Source organism: Neltuma alba, unplaced genomic scaffold (assembly GCF_004799145.2).
Source record: "Neltuma alba isolate B1F8T4 unplaced genomic scaffold, ASM479914v2 tig00011825_pilon, whole genome shotgun sequence".
NCBI lineage: Eukaryota > Viridiplantae > Streptophyta > Magnoliopsida > Fabales > Fabaceae > Neltuma > Neltuma alba.
In genome coordinates this window covers 3915-16709 of record NW_021636438.1, presented here as the reverse complement: position 1 = coordinate 16709, position 12795 = coordinate 3915, and the positions used below count along the sequence as shown (strand labels likewise).

The 12795-nt window shown below is 35.8% G+C and overlaps 2 protein-coding genes across 9 annotated transcripts; both read right to left on the bottom strand.

Annotated features, from left to right (window-relative positions):
• Positions 1–350: 350 nt before the first annotated feature.
• Positions 351–6335, bottom strand: LOC114718295 (pre-mRNA splicing factor SR-like 1). 7 transcript variants are annotated; one of them, XR_003737801.1, is made up of 7 exons: positions 6214–6335; positions 5241–5554; positions 4773–4853; positions 3898–3953; positions 3286–3377; positions 2643–2714; positions 1225–1567 (listed from the first exon to the last, which is right to left on the bottom strand). XR_003737801.1 is itself a non-coding variant. In XM_028903574.1 (5 exons), exons 2-5 carry the CDS (start codon positions 5526–5528, stop codon positions 716–718), a joined length of 1293 nt encoding a protein of 430 aa, XP_028759407.1. In that variant the 5' UTR covers positions 5529–5554; positions 6214–6335; the 3' UTR covers positions 351–715. The 7 variants fall into 7 exon arrangements, 4 of the variants coding, with proteins under 4 accessions (XP_028759407.1, XP_028759409.1, XP_028759408.1 ...); XR_003737802.1 differs by having other exon boundaries at positions 3286–3374; XR_003737803.1 differs by lacking the exon at positions 3898–3953 and having other exon boundaries at positions 3286–3374.
• A 1854-nt stretch (positions 6336–8189) lies between these two features.
• On the bottom strand, positions 8190–12129 carry LOC114718297 (cytochrome c oxidase assembly protein COX11, mitochondrial). Of its 2 annotated transcripts, XM_028903578.1 has the most exons (8): positions 12067–12129; positions 11500–11622; positions 10763–11126; positions 10628–10680; positions 9976–10048; positions 9396–9500; positions 8670–8750; positions 8190–8594 (listed from the first exon to the last, which is right to left on the bottom strand). In XM_028903578.1, exons 2-8 carry the CDS (start codon positions 11577–11579, stop codon positions 8493–8495), a joined length of 858 nt encoding a protein of 285 aa, XP_028759411.1. In that variant the 5' UTR covers positions 11580–11622; positions 12067–12129; the 3' UTR covers positions 8190–8492. The 2 variants fall into 2 exon arrangements, with proteins under 2 accessions (XP_028759411.1, XP_028759413.1); XM_028903580.1 differs by lacking the exon at positions 12067–12129 and having other exon boundaries at positions 10763–11106; positions 11500–11618.
• Positions 12130–12795: the final 666 nt, after the last annotated feature.

The following is a 12795-nucleotide window of genomic DNA, read 5'->3' as shown; positions in this document are numbered from 1 at the left end:
GTTCTTGTACATTATTTTTTGTGACGCTGGCAGAATCTTAAGGGGCTCAAGGTGTATGTTTATTGTTACTCATAGGATCCATCATGATCTTGGGTTGGGAGTCGATAAAGTGTAGGAACCATGTCCCAATACTTTAGAATGAGAGTCTAATAATAGGACCAGATTTCCCAGCACAACAGACTGACTCAAGAATCTTGATGACATGAAGTAAAATCTTGCAATACCTTGTTTATCTACAGGTGAAAAATCCCCGTTGATTATCTGTCAACAAAAATAACTCGCATAGCACTTTTGCCCTTTTTTTAAATTCATATTTATCATGTTTACAAGAAAGAATATGATCTTCTTAATACGCGCCAACAGCAACCGCCCATAATCCTTCAACAGCCGCCGGAAAAATCAATACAAAGTACAAGTCATTATATTTCCCAAAAACAAAAACGTTTAGCTCAGAGACAAGGGAGCAAGGCAGTTAAAAAAACCCCGAGGTAATATATGAGAACACCTCAGTTTCAAGCTCCAAGGAAAGCTTTCCCCTTGCAAGGTACAGAAAATTCTGCAATAAAATTCTAGCATTACACAACACATCCCTGTAATATTGTTCAAAGCATTTGTGAATGTATAAATTTTGTCAAGGCAGGAAACACGAGAGAAAGATCCAAACTGTTGGGTTCAGAGAAACCAGGTTATCCAGCATTCAACATGCGGAAATCATTCAATACTTCCAGGTAGAGCCACCGAGTCTAATAACCTCTTCGCCGTCATTAACCCTGCTAGAGATTCTTTCCATGTTGGAATCTCCTTTACTATTGTTTCCATCACCATAGATATCCTTAAGTTTTGCCAGATTGCCTGATGTAGATGGCTTCTCCTTGATACCATATTCAGATTGAGGACCACCAGCTTGCAGGCTTTGACTCCTGCTCCTACTTCGACTCCTACTCCTACTACGATAGTTATGGTTGTCAACCCGGCTGCTACCTCTCTCTGCATACTTAGATCTCCTATCATAATCATAATCAAGCTCGCTCTCTCTTTCCCTATCCCTTCTATCTCTTTCCCAATGCCTATCCCTTCTGTCCCTATCCCGGTCCCTGTATGCACCACGGTCTCTCTCATAGTCTCGGTCTCTGCCCCTCTCTGATTTATAGTCCCTGTCCCTACCCCTATAATGATCCCAATCCCTGTCCCTAGCTCGGGACTGATCTCCAAATGTTTCCCTTTCTCGATTTGAATCCTTGTTAGAATATCCATGGCTCTGGCTGCGACTGCCGCTTCTTGGAGATTTCCGTGGATCATCACTGCCATTTCTTTCATGATGAGATACAGTGCGGCGGACTGGTGATGAGTCCCTAGTTGAAGCACGATGCGGAGCGCGCTGACCAAATGAGACCGAAAGGGAAGCTTTCACAGAAGGCGGTCGTCTGGCAGTGTCATCAGAACCATGACGAGTGGATTCCCCTGTTGAACCAGAGTGTTTGGTGGGGAGCTTCAGCTTCTCAAGATTAGCCACAACTTGCCTCATCACAGGAACGGGGATTCGTGGAAACAGGGTGTCAAAGTAATACTGCATGACACAAAAGCAGAACATGCTCATCAATGCATTTCCTCAGGAATCAAAACGATGTGCTATAGAAGCGTGGTCCCAAAATATTTGGTTATGCTAGTCAATAAGGATAAAGTGAGGGCACAATTAAGTGACGGAAACAAAAAAGCCCAAAACCATGAAAAATAAAAAATAAGCATCCACAAATATAAAAACCAAGTAAAAGGAGATAATAAGCATTTAACATTTTAACAAATAAGAAACATTAAACGTACAAGAAGCCTAGTTTAGAAAACAAGGACTCAGGCAAAACACCACCATAAAATTCTCGTTGTTCATATATTTATAGGGGCTCTGTATTAATGTCATATTGTGCTCGATACAGGTGTCTGACCTGTGCCCGACACAGCATGCCCCTTTTTCGAATTTCCTTGCTTTGTTAGGAACTCATGAAGATGGAAGAACTACACAGTATGGGACCCCAAAAAAAAAAAATTAGTATTTGCACCATAGTTACACATGATAACACCAATAAAAAGAACTGGATACAGAAATTCCCTTTAAAAATAGCATTTATGGCAGTAATCAGAGACTGCAGCATACTAGAAGCATTCGAACTCTCTTTAGAATCCATCAACCATCGTTATATAAAAAGCAAGATTTATAAAATAAGTGAATCACCAGGTTCTTATACATGTTCTTTCTTAAGAAAACTCTACAGGAGCAGATCAGCAGACATTAGCAGTCAATAAACTATATCCCCATTTGTAAGCATAGAAGATACTGAAAGCACCTCACAGAACAGTAACTCCAAGTATGTGATGATAAGAAACGAATCTCCATTTTTAATGCTGTGATGTATCTGGTAGTGGAAGGAGAGTTCTGAAACAGAAATCTCAGTTTAACTAGTTAACAGCTGAATCGCATGAAATTTTACCTTGCTACTAACAATATCATTATCAAGTGGTCAGGGTATGCTTTGCAAATATCGTTTGATGATTTAATTCTACAATCAAGAAGAAAGCGCGTGCCAGAAACAGAAAAACTAGGAAGCACACCCAGGTAAAATAGTGTGATAGATTTAGTGGTAACTGACCTGTCCAAGAAGTAAGTCACGAACATATACACCCATTGTGGTCATTCGTCCATTGGATCCAGGGGAAAATTCCTGAAATATAGTGTCAAACTTGACATGAAGAATGATATGCATATGGCATACAGAAGCAATTTTACCACTTATTCTCCAAAACAAAATGAAAATCATTATTTAATTTGAATCAAAGCAGTAAAGTACGAACAGAAAAGTATGACAAGTGGAAACAATGGAATCATCACGACATAGCCACATCATATTTTATCTAATTAACTTCCCAGAAAGAGCTACATATTGTACACTAGAGGCAAAGACGAACAATTGCAATTTGATGAACAGAGGCCACATATAATTAACGAGCAGCACACATGGAGAGAACACTCGTTACCATCTACGTGCTACATCATTTGCAATGAATTGTATAGTCTGTTTGAGGACTAGAATCGCATTAATAAACACCATGTTGGAAGAATATTCCACGAAGATGCCACATCATTCGAAATGAATTGAGTAGTTCTTTTTTCTTTTTTTGAGGTAAATGGATTAAGTAGTCTTTTGTGCTAAATATGTCGCTCAAAAAAGAACACTGAATGTAGAACTATAAGATAAAGTACTACACTCAAGATACCACATAATGCTGCTTTACCTGACAATTCATATCAAAACAACCTTCTACCAAACTGAACTGTAGGGCCACAAACCCCAGCAAAAGCACAAGACAGAACTCTTCCAACCCTGCTAGAAAATCAAGAAACGGAGAATTATTGATTAATGGAAGCCTTCAATGCAAACTAGGCACCCATCCTTCTATTCTATTGACTACCTGGAAATCAGCCCGGGGCGCAAAACAGAACCGAAATTCTGCTCGGCGGTGTCAGTAATTTGAATATCCTGTTATAATCATATACCTGATCTCCGTTCTCATTAAGCCTTTTTCTCATATTGTTGGCTTTTGTTCTCCATTATTTTAGTTATAACCACATCAGTGACATGATTAGACAATATTTTATCTATGTGCAAAATTAATACACATTTTGTACTCTCTCCCATGCGAAATCAAGAATAATTGTACGCATGTTATCCAATTACTTCTTTAGGGCCCACTACTTAAATAAGATATCAACTCTAACTACCTACTCCTTACATGCTTGATTGATCTTATAATTCGAAGGACACTGCTAGAATGGTCTTCCCTCCTTTATAATCGGCTGTATTCCATCAATTAGTTAAAAATGAGAAATCCCTTCTTAATACCAACCACGTGACTCTCATCATAGGTTCACACTCCATAATGTCCCTTCCCAATACTTTTCTCTGTATAGAATCAATAAAAAAGTAGTAGAATCGGTCAAATTAAATTCTAAGCCTACAACCTCAATGAATACTTATTACAAGTCCATTATTTGTGGAATTCAAGACAGCACAAGACTCAATCAAAGACAAGTGTCAAATATCACATCTCCAGATTTATGAACAACACATACATGAGAAGAATCAAAGGGCACACTGATTAGTGCTGCTTATTTTCAAGCAAAGAAAGGGAGAGATATCCAAGTCACCACCCGACTCCACCATCCACTTATCCCTTTGAAACATAATACACTTCAATTTCAAGATCAATGCCTTGCGATAAAAAACCAGAAATCCTCAATGATCCTCAATATATTCAAAAAAATTAAAAAGGGTTGTGAGCTCTCTACATACTTATTCATTACAGACATAGGCAGCGGTACTGCTCCTTTGCTGCATGAAATTGTCCTGAAAAAACTAGCTATCCATACAAGTAATGTTCAGGTAATATTACTTGTCTTGAGGCATACACAAAAATCATCTCTACAATCTCCGGAACCCACTCTCCTAAGTGGAAAAAAAAAGGCATAAATTAAAAAGCCTATGCGTTGAGCATCAACATATCATCGGAGAGAGAAGTCAATAAATCAATAAAATACGTAATTTAAAAAAATGTATACCTTCTACAGAAGGAGCACATATGAACACCAAGCATACAAGAAAAACTAAAGTCTAAATAGATTCATTCCACAAAACAATCATACAAAACCCCAATAAATACCACTGCAATAGAGATTTCCAGAGCTACAAGAAACCAAAGATCACAACTGAGTCCCCTCATACCTCTTCATCTTTGACATATGGCTCAAACCAGTTCCACAGCGTCTTGGGGTCAGCAACATATCTCAAGTAGAGAAACCCAACCTGCAAACACATTCAGAGAATTACACAGCATGCACACACCAGCTTAGGATGAAACATTGAATGCACCATGAACATGAATTTCACACCTACAGTAACACAAGCCAAAAAAAAAAGGAAGCCAATTATATAAATGTGCAACAGAACACAGCTTCATCATTTTGATGCTAAGAGAAGTTGGGATCCAGAGAAAGGGCATATAAGATGGAAATTAATGCAGTTCAACTTCGACCATAATGAAAATATCAAGTATACTTCATCGGGATACATGGTGAATATAAGCGTAATCAAAGAAACAGATAAATCACAAGCATGCAACTCAAATATGACAGCACAAAGTTTCAGTAAGTTCAATAAAATACATCAGAAGAAAAGGCCAATACCACATACCGCTCTAATGTAAGGAGAATCAGGGTGTTTCAACAGCCCGTGCATTTGTTTGACAGTGAGCTTCATTGTGAAAAATTTGTAAAGAAGACAGAAGGAAGTAGAAGGACCACGACAATTCCCTGTCATCCATGGCTCCACATGATCAACTTGATTGTAAATCTCGTCAATGACTTCATGGTATGTTTTTAATCGGTAGAGTTCCTTGAAGTAATCAGAGGACAGAATATTCATACAAAGAACTTTCTCTATCAAGGAATCAATTGGCCTGCCACAATTCTGTATCTCCATAATGGATCATGAAAGATAATGTGTCCCTACAATTAAATTAAATAATATCAGCTCACAGCTATGATACGAAGTCAGTATCAGAATCCCATTCCAACAGCAAATGACAAATAAATCGAATTTTTGAACATGAATGCAGGTTAAAGGAGAGACAAAAGAGTTGACCAAAACGAAAGAGTAACCAAATGAAGCATATAAAAAATCATTTATGGAGCAAATATAACAATTAGGAGGGCGTACAGCTGATTTTAATTCAGAAAAATCATTGGCAAAAATATTAATCCCCTTGCCCAAAAGTCATTAATTTTAGCAACAATCTATGGATGAATTGTAAATAAATAAGCATATACGTTAAATAGGATGACCAATTCAATACGGGGAAAGGCGGTTAATATCAAAAGAAACCACGTCATTTGAAGCCATAGTCCAAAAAGAAAAAAAAAAAAAAACCTTCAAAACAATAAATAATGATTCTGACGATTAATGAAAGGTACGAAGTCAGATTTTTGAAGAACCCTAGTGTTACAACAAGCATTTAAATTTGAAGTTTAAATACAAAAAAAAAAATCAATGAAAAATTGCGATTGGCTCCAAATTTGAGATTAGGGTTTCAAAGTCCACAAACGATGTGTGCAAATTAGCGTAGAAAGCACGTAAAAACGTCTTTACAAAATAGCAGGAAATTTACAAGGATCAAAGCACCCACCGAGAGGAACAAGCAAGTAGCAATAAATTCGACACGGATAGAAAGAGAGAGCTGAAGCCCGACAACACGAGCCGGAGTCCCCGACGCTAATGAAGCCAAGATTGGGGAGGGAGGAGAGCAGAAGGACGGACAAGTGGGGCTAAATACCAATAGTAAACTTGGTGGAAAACCGAACCGGAAACCCGGTTATAACCCGGCCAGTCAAACCGATGGTCCAGTGCATTTGACTGTTATTTTCCTTTTTGGTAATACTCCATGTTCTCTATACAAGAGTTAGTTGACTTATTTAAATAAATTAAAAAAGAAGTTGAGTTAATTATTTATAATAAATAAGTATTATTTTTTCTAAAATATTTTTACTAATTAAGTGTATTAGCTAAAACTATTACTCCTCTGGTCCTTAATATAAAACTCATTTAACTAATTTGATTAGATTAAGGAAGTTAGGTAAGTTAGTTAATTGTAATAAATATGACATGTTTTTCCTAAAACACCATAATCATCTTTCTCAATACCCCTTCTCCCTCTTCTACTTGATTATGGTTGAGGGAGTATCCATAGGGGTAATTTAGAGATTATTGATAAATATGAGAAATGGGTCTTATATTTAGGACTAAAACCAACTCAATAATTGGGTCCTATATTAAAGACCGGAGGAGTATTATTAAAAAGATTACATTAAAAAAAAATACATAAATATAAAAGACAAAGTGGATTGAGGTTTTATGTTTAGAACAAAAATAAAATTCAAATAAGATGTTATATCAGGGATCTAGATTATATCACTATCTCAATATCATATTTGACTATTACAAATTTTTCTTATCTCAGAAATTTTTATTTTGTTTTTTTCATCTTAACAAAAGAAGCTCATAGTGCAGCCATTACATTTAGAGGGGATGGAACTCGCAACTTCTTACTTAAGCTAAAAATTAAAAACCCGAACCTGCTCATTAGAAGATCACTTGTCTCCAAGATAAATTTATAGTTGAAGTATTGTAAATTTTCGTAGATTTTATAACTAAAAAATTAATACACACACATATATAACCTTATAGTTTTACATGAATTTTAATCGGCTTTATGTAGTTTTTTTTTTTTATCAGGCTTTCATAGTTTTCTTAATTGAGTATTGATCTTTATAATTTATTTGCAATAAAATCATCAATAACTAATTACGTGGCTCTCACCCAACTTATACTTGGATTAATACCACATGGATCAAAATAAATCAAAATCATTTAAATTACGGGTTATAAATAGGTTCAAGGAGACAATTATGAGTTTTTTTTTTTGGCCAACTTGAGACAATTATGAGTATAATAATTTTTTTATGTTGATAATAAATAATTTTATTCTATCATTTTATTTTTCAAAAAAAAGTTTGTATTTTGCAGCAACGTACATATTGTTTAATCTACAGTCACACCAATCTAGTTAACAAATTATGATATGCACTAATACGCATAATTAAGAAAATTATATGAACTCGATAGAAAAATTACAAAAACCTTATTAAAAATTAGATAAAATTATAAGGAGTAACGAATTAATTTTCCCACCATATTATACTATAATTTATGTTCATGTGCCCAATTTGTATCTTTCTCCCTGGGGAAAAAAGGCTTTAACTTGTATTGATTTCAAACATTTTTTCAAATTGAAGTTTAGTCACACTCACCCATTACTTACACACAGTGTTAACTTTGTTCGACTTACGTAGGAACAAAACGCTAGTCACACCGCCTTTGCTGATCTTGTCATCAATTCAAACTTGTTCTATTTTCTAGCTCTCTTTCTTGATTTTTTCCAGGAAATGGATTATTATCAACATCCAGCTATTCTTTTCGCTGTCCCATGTATTAGTTCTTTTTTCCTAAAAAAAATTCAATCCAATGCTCAGCTTAGAGCCTGAGATTGTAAATCAGAACATGGCAACGTTCCATCCAAGAATTGAGTAGCCTGATTGAAAGCATAAATGAGTTAAGTAGAAATAATATCCAGCTCCATGGGTGAATAACTTTATGTGCTAAAAAACTTCCACTTTTCTTTTCTTTCGTGGCATACAAATACTGTAGATAAGCTCTAACATGTAAGCATGCTTTGTTGTTATTGAAACCGAAGTTTAAAAAAATTGGTATGAGACAAGACAAGACAAGAAAGGCTTCCATAATTTAATCGTTATGAATGTGCTAATCATCGTTTGATCTTTGACTTTGAGCTGCTATTATAACTTCATGCAACAATTCTTTGAGTTGCTCTTATTCTTCTGAGACCTTGAAGAAGGTATAGGATAATATGATGTTGTTGATACCATCCATTCTAGGATCTGACTCAAACTCCGGGTCGATATAAAAGAATACCTACGGTAAAAGCAGCATGATATCAAAAAGCATGATCAACATTTTAACACCAAATTTCTGTCCAGCAACACTTACAGGCATGTCAATCTGCTCGCCAGGAAGGAGTCGCTGCTCCTCAAAGCAAAAACATTGTATTTTATTGAAGTAAACTCCAGCCTGGATTTAAAAAAAAAAAAAACATAATTTCACATTTTTCTTCCATGACTACTTTGGGGAAGTGCGGAAGCAGAGAATAAAGAAGAAAAACTAGTTACGAGAGATGAAAAATAAAATTAAACCAATTATCTAAAGGTAAGATTCTCCATAAGCTTGGCTAAATGAGAATGCCCAGAGAGAAGAGAATCACAGAAGACATCTAACAAGGCTTAAAAACTACAAGGTTCTTAAACCAGGTCTGATGAGCAAACATCATCGAGGGGGGGGGATAAGGCTACAAAGATGACGTAGACCCGGTCCAAGAATACATTCCACACCCACAAAAAAAAAAAAAAATCGGAAGCCTGATCTAATTTATGAACTGCACTTTGCGAGTCAGGATTCACCTGGAGAACCAGGATCCAGATCAAGCTCATAAAATCCTAACAACATTCAGCGCCCCCCCGCCCCCTTTCCTAACAGAAGGGGGAAAAAGAAAAGGAAAAAAAAAAAAAAGAGAAATAACAAAAACAAAGCAGAAGTCATCCTAGCCATCAAGAAATCCAAGCATGCAGAACAGAGCATCTTTCATAGATAGATAGATAGATAGATGGCAGATTTAAGCACATGAATTCTGTCTTCATAAAACAAAGTATTCATAAATACCTTCATAGGAGTAACATTATATGTAGAAACGCCAACAATTGGAGTCGAGCTTTTGTTTTCGGCTGTATAAAATGCAAGGGCACTTTCTCCGGGCTTGACCCTAACCTGAGAGAATAAATGAATAGATTACAATTTCAACTTTTCTTTCTTCTCTCTCTCTCTCTCTGTTTTTTTTTTTTTGTTTTTTTTTTTTATTTGTATACTTCATGATGCAATGTACACTAACACTTGGTATCAGTTAAATTTTAGTAAACTTCTGATAAGAGGACAGGTGGCTAACGCAGAGGATCCAAACTCAAACTAGAAGGTACAAACATAATCGAAACATATTTGTTCCCTAAATGATTGAATTAGGACAAATAAGCCCTTTCCATAAAATCTCGGACGTTTCCTCACACAATTAGCTTTTATACCCTTGTTGCACTGCCAGTGTTAAAACTTCAAATCAAAGGCTAATAATAGAAACAAATTCAACATTTTTATGTTATAACAGAAAATTTTAACAACTAATATCATATTCTAATTTTTATTGGATATACAGATATTAGCAAGAAGTTCCAAGATGTTAATTAAAGAAAACCTCTCTCTGAGTAGGAGTAAACTTCCATGGCATACCATCAGCAACATCAGCATTGAACTGCACCGCAATTTCCCTAAAAGATATAAATTGCAACTCATCAAACCATTAACACTTGAAAAGAGACAGCCGCCATAAAACTAAGTTCTAATTGAGGCATGTTGAATAAAATACCGTAAGCAGATCTCATATAGATAGTTAAAGATTAATAAAAGCCAAAGGAAAGACCATCCTAGGTTGTTGACACTAGATCATCACGCATTACCCCTTTGACGTATCAATAGTAACAACCCATAATAGACCAGAAAGAGCAATTTAACTCCCAGTTTAAAAGAGGCTGATTCCTTGTGTAAAGTTCTCTTCGAGTAAAGCATAAAGCTAAATAATGTATTTGCAGGCCAATTTTCCTTTGCTTTCAAATTTATCTAGAGTTTAGAGAATACTACAACAATATCCCAATATAAAGGAAGAAATGCGGAGGATCAAAGAAATTGTATCACGACGTCACATTACATGAGCACAAGAATATGTCAAAAATGATAAAGATGACTATGTCAAAATGATAAATGTTGTTGGAACTTGAACAAGAAACTCAAATGCATAATTCAACAAACAGACAAACAAGAATAACGACCTTTAGAAGCCATAGCAATACCTTGTAGTGACTGTATTGTCTCTATCATGTCGAGCAATTTTCTCTTCAACAGTCTGAATAAGATTAAAATGTAGTAGTCAGAAGACAGAAAAACTGACACTCTTTTTTGAAAGGGGGAAAAAACCTTAATCAAACCTCACGCCGCTGAACAGTGCCTCCGTAGCCAGTTGCTTGACAAAATCTCCTGTATAAGGGAACTGCAGCATAACTACTTCCAACCATTGCAACAACCAAAGCACTTAAATATAAGAGCATCTTTCGTGATTTCTGTTCTCTGGACACATGAAAGGATGAGAACTGTCGAAAACCAGGCAGAGCACATGACCTACTCCCATTCTTTGCAACCAAAGCTGAAGAACGGTGAATCTGATATAGAGACTTCGTACTAAATTGCCTCAGAAAATTTGAGGGCCATATATTGCAAGATAAATTTCGCGGGAATCCATTAATAGAATTAGTGAACGTCTTGCTTGACCCTTCTGTAACATTAAAAAGGCACCTGAATCATAAAGAAAGTTATCAAAAGTACTCACATAAAAATAATGCTAACTCTTTTCACTTGTTTGGTCAAAACGAGAAGACAGGGGAGGGGAAAACCTTGATAGAAAGAAGTAAGATATGATTTTCTAGTATTTGATACATAAAACTAAGCGCAGCAGAAATTTATGCATCTGTTGGAGAGGCATAAGAGCATTTGTTCATTTTGCAAAAGGCCACGAAATTTAGCGCATGGCATAGAAGATGTGTCCAGTTTCAATTACAAAAAAGCTTCAGAAGATTTCCCCATAAAATTTTTATCAACAATCAAGGAATGAAAAACAAATATATATATATATATATATAATCTATCACTGAATACAGTACTGTATTACCTGGATTCAGGGGACAATTGCTGCAAATTCTTAAGATACAGCGAGACATGGGATCTCTTGATTAGCCTTGAACACAACATTTTTGCCGGGACTGAGTTTCCAGCAATTAAAGGACATTCAGCACTATTAAGAAGAAGATAAAATGAAGGTGAGAAATGATAACTGAACTTTATTAGTAGCTGCAAAAGTATGACTAAGAAAAAATTGATAAGTTAGAGTATAGGGATTGAGAATGCATATTTCGCGATTTATTCTGGGAATATCGAATTGAGCTAATTATCGTCTCATTTCGAAGCTCAAATATTACTTTTGCACGGAATAAAATAGCTGAAGGAATCTAAGATTGAGCTTGAATCTTTGACGTTATTGTCTCTGATTACTCCTAAAGGAGGCTGAGTTAGCTTCCGTTGCCAAATATTGGTTCGGGATGTTTACAGTTGAATAATGTCAGCATAAACAAGGGAGCGAAATGCATTCCCGACTCGAATGACCAGAGCACGTAGGCGAAGAATCATTTAATAATAGCGCCGACAACCCAAGAAGTAACGCGATAGAAGAAGAGATTACCTCGATGTGCTGTCACTTCTTGGAGCTGATTTCAATCTCTTCGACTTTTCTCAAGAATGCTCTATGCTTCTCAGCTCTCTCTTTCCTTCCCTCACCCCTTTCTCCCACTATGTACCGATGATTCGATCAAGTGCAAGGACCAAGGAGCTCGAAGAAACTCATTAACTGAATCCAGGGGGGTTTTTCTTGGGCCAAATCCAGAGGGGTTTAAGACAGCAAGAAGACCAGATCACGGACCAGCCACAAAAGAAACTACATTACCTACAAAGCCCATAGTCATTTCAGGCTATCCTAAGTTTTATGCCCAAAGATCCAATGGCTTTTGACAATAGAGGGAAAATACACAAAACCGGTCATAGTTTAAAGCCTTGATGCAGGAAATGGCCTTTTTCCACCAAGCCCATTAAGTTACGGACCCCTTTTTTAACATATGAATTTTTTTTTTAGCATAACATATTATAATTAAAAAATTTGCCAAAGACCATAAAAATTACCACGGTCCTTAATATAAACTATTTAACTAATTTGATTAGATTAAAAAAATTAAGTAAAATAGTTAATTATAAGAAATGTGATACGTTTTTTCTAAAACACCATAATCATCTTTCTTAATACCACTTCTCCCTCTTTTACTTAATTATGGTTGAGGGAGTATCCATAGGGGTAATTTAGAGAAAATTGATAAATATGAGAAATGGGTCTTATATTTAGGATCAAAACTAATTCAAC